Here is a 3,594-nt window from a genome sequence, read left to right as displayed (position 1 = left end):
CTGCCCCCCCATCCCACTCTACGTTGCATTAATGTAAAGACTCCAATCCTGACCTTATGCTTGTACATTTTTGCTTGTACATTTTCTCTTTTCATTATATATTTGCTCTTGTTCACTATATATTTGCTCTTGTATTGTATTGCACCAATCACCACAACAAATTCCTTGTGTGTGTTTAACAAACTTGGCAATAAACCTTTTTCTGATTCTGATTACCTCCCAAAAAAAAACAAAAAAGATTATCTTTCTCCCACTAGAATTCTTCATAGACATAACACACATGTTAAACTCACCATTAAAACACATTTACAGCTGTCACATAACACTACATTGCATTATTTCAACTCATAAGAATGGTTTCTATTTAATCCAAATTATTTTTTTCTATTTTTAGATTAAGAGCAACTGTAGTGGGCTGAGTAGTGCAACACCGCCACCGTGTGGTTGGATGTCGAAAATGCGGAAACAACCATTCTCAAAATCACACTCGTATGACCATGAGACAAATAAAACATGTTGCTTCTCATACATCAACATATCCATACTAAAGTTTATCAAACATGCCCTATGTTTTGTTTTGTTTGTGTTTCGTTGTTTTTAAGAGTCCATCTGCGGCTGAATGTGAGCGGAACCCTTCACGCGTGTTTACCGGAAGTACGGACTCGTATTGGTGTTACACGGACAGCTTGACGGGCTTGTCGGACTCACTTCGGTCATGTTTAGAAATGTTTGGGGCAGATTTTTAAGAGAAACGGTTCGCGTCCGACACCATGTGAAACTCGCCCCGTCGACACAGACGTCCAGTCCCGCCGGTGTGGTTGGGAGAAGCTTCTCGGCCGTGAAGGACGAAGCTTCGCCGCCGTTTGACTCGTCCCTGCTGGAGCTGCTGGTGTGTCCGCTGTCCAAGAAGCCGCTCAGGTGAAGCTCCATCCACCCCTTTAACCTGCTGTCTACTTTAATCTGCTGTCTAATTTATTTACAAACCACACTGGACAACTTCCAGATCCAAAATAGATACTTACACTTATCGGCTTCCTAACACATTATTTCACTCAGGGGTTAATCACACTTTAATGGTTATTTAAAAATATGTAATAAGTCTTTTACAATTCATAATTTCATTTCAACATTAAAATCATGTATAAACATTGAAAATAATTGTCTATTTATGCTGTGTTGCTGATTGAGTTCAATTTGAAGGGTAATTAATCTGATAAGGCGCTTTGGATAAGAGCGTCTGCTCAAGGTGATGTGATGTAACCTGACAGGAGCAGCAGCGCCCCCGCGTGGCCAGATGACGGAACTGAGGAAACAGCCAGGCTCAGAATCACTAAATTAATATTTATTTTTTTATTTACAGGGTTCCTACACATTTTTCAAGGACAAATTCAAGCAATTTTCAAGCACTTTGAAGGGTCATTTTAAAAATCTTCAAGCACCTTATCGCTGGGGTGAAATATCTACAGGAATATATATACTCAATAATTTTTTTCTGCTTTTTATCACAATTATGTACATTGTATCATGCCGTAAACATCTAATTATGTTTCATCTTACTGATTTTATTTCTCCTTGTAATAAAAACTATACAGTCTGATCCCAATTTTGTGAAAGACACAGCTTTCACAAAAGTGCTTATAATTTCAAGCACTTGAACTAAAATTCAAGCACTTTTCAGGCCTTGAAAACACAACATTGAAATTCAAGCACTTTCAAGGATTTCAAGCACCCGTAGGAACCCTGTATTTAACCTTTATTTAACCTGGTCAGTCCCGTTGAGATGACTGGCCTAGACAGCAGCCAGAGAAACATTAAAAGTGTAACAATTAAAAACAGACACCACCAGCTCACTCAATAAAATAAATAAATAAAATACTCAACAAGATAAAAAAAAGTGTGCTAGGTTAAAACACAAGATTACGAGTTTACATTAAAACAAGTGTGAAAAATAGCTGCTGCAAGATCCTTCATACAGCTTTGAAAATATATATATATATATATACAGCAACGTGTCGGATCAGGACGGTGCAGCTGACAATCACAGCAGTAACTGCAGTAAAAGCTGGAATGTGTGTGAATAATACAGTGTTTTAAGTTTCTGTATTATAGTAGCAATGTATAAAAACTGCAGCATGGTGAGAAAAAAAAATCCATTAAGGAGTGTGATGCCCTGGGGAAAGATGCTGTTCCCCATTCTGGGAGTGCTGAACAGCTGGTGGCAGCAGGGGGTCACACATTAATGTTGAAATTGATTACTTAAAAAGCATTCATTATGAAGACATTTATTTTTCCACTTCTAAATCACCAAAGCTGTCACCCATCAGATTTAGCTAGCGCTATTTAGAAGTTGTTAATAACCTGATGACCATGAAATATAACTTTTTAAAAATAAACAGCATGGAAAATTAATTTTAAATTAAAGCTGAAGGTTTAACCTCTCCAGATTTAATTTGTTTAATCACGTCTCTAATCACACTTATTCGAATAAAACTGATTGTAGAGCACCAGCTATTAATTAATTAGATAGTTGATAAAATGCTGTCATTCAAGTTGATTGGTAACAATTTAAATAATTGTTATAAGAAATAAAACACACCCTAAAAGCTAAATCAAAATGCAAATATATTATTTAACATTGAGTAATTAAAAAGAAAAACAACAAAAAAAATCCAAAATCCAAACACTTTAGAAGCGTGACCCTAATAATTTACTTTTTTTTTGTCACATTTTGGTATGTAATCTAGAAAGTAATTAGTGAACAAACCTAGCCAATATTTTGATTGAATAACTCTCCAAAAATGCACAAATGTATAAAAGCAATAATGTTGAAATTGTTTGGTCATATTATGGAATCAGACAAGAATGTTACACCAACTCCTAAGGATTATCATTGACATTACTGGGCAGCAGCTGCTGCATTCAGGTGTTATTGTTCTTTATAGAAATGTAGAAGCTCACTGAAGAAATGTGTCACTTATTCCTCCGCAGGTACGATGCTGCAACCAATGAGCTGATCAACGAGGAGCTTGGCATCGCATATCCTGTCATAGACGGCATCCCGAACATGATCCCTCAAGAGGCCAGACTCATAAAGAAAGACACTTCAAACTCAACTCAACAATAACAAGATCTCCGAAAACCTTCAACAAGAACTCAGAAAACCTTCACCTGCAAGAACAGACAAACCCCTGGTGTAGCAGATCACTTACCCTGCCTTTGTACTGCATTCTGACCAAAGTAGTTGTAAAATATCTCTTGATCTTATTGAATCCAGCAGTAGGTCATTGTGAGAATGTTCTCCTTGTCCATGATGGTGGGCCTGGTCCCCATCGTGTCACTCTTCGGGCTGCTCTACTCCTCAGCTGTGGACGAGAACTTCCCTCAAGGTTGCACCAGCAGCAACAGCCTGTGTTTCTACAGCCTGCTGCTGCCGGTCACCATCCCCGTCTACGTCTTCTTCCACCTCTGGAGCTGGATAGGCATCAAGCTTTTCAGGCACAACTAGGTGTTCCTTCAGAAATCTTCTTGTAAATATGGATGTCATATTAAAACCTGTTTTATGACATTTTTCAGACCAACAGTTGCATTGTATTC

At 37.7% G+C, this 3,594-nt stretch overlaps 1 protein-coding gene across 1 annotated transcript; it reads left to right on the top strand.

The window, feature by feature from the left end:
• The first annotated feature begins 663 nt into the window (after nucleotides 1-663).
• Nucleotides 664-3,278, top strand: zgc:162634 (uncharacterized protein LOC555881 homolog). The gene is made up of 2 exons (XM_061722517.1): nucleotides 664-918; nucleotides 2,989-3,278. The coding sequence occupies exons 1-2, from the start codon at nucleotides 716-718 to the stop codon at nucleotides 3,122-3,124; spliced, it is 339 nt and encodes a 112-aa protein (XP_061578501.1). The 5' UTR covers nucleotides 664-715; the 3' UTR covers nucleotides 3,125-3,278.
• Nucleotides 3,279-3,594: the final 316 nt, after the last annotated feature.

This window comes from Cololabis saira, chromosome 5, assembly GCF_033807715.1.
Source record: "Cololabis saira isolate AMF1-May2022 chromosome 5, fColSai1.1, whole genome shotgun sequence".
In the NCBI taxonomy this organism is placed as follows: Eukaryota; Metazoa; Chordata; class Actinopteri; order Beloniformes; family Belonidae; genus Cololabis; species Cololabis saira.
The sequence above is the reverse complement of the archived record's forward strand: the minus strand, read 5'-3'. Positions and strand labels throughout refer to the sequence as shown.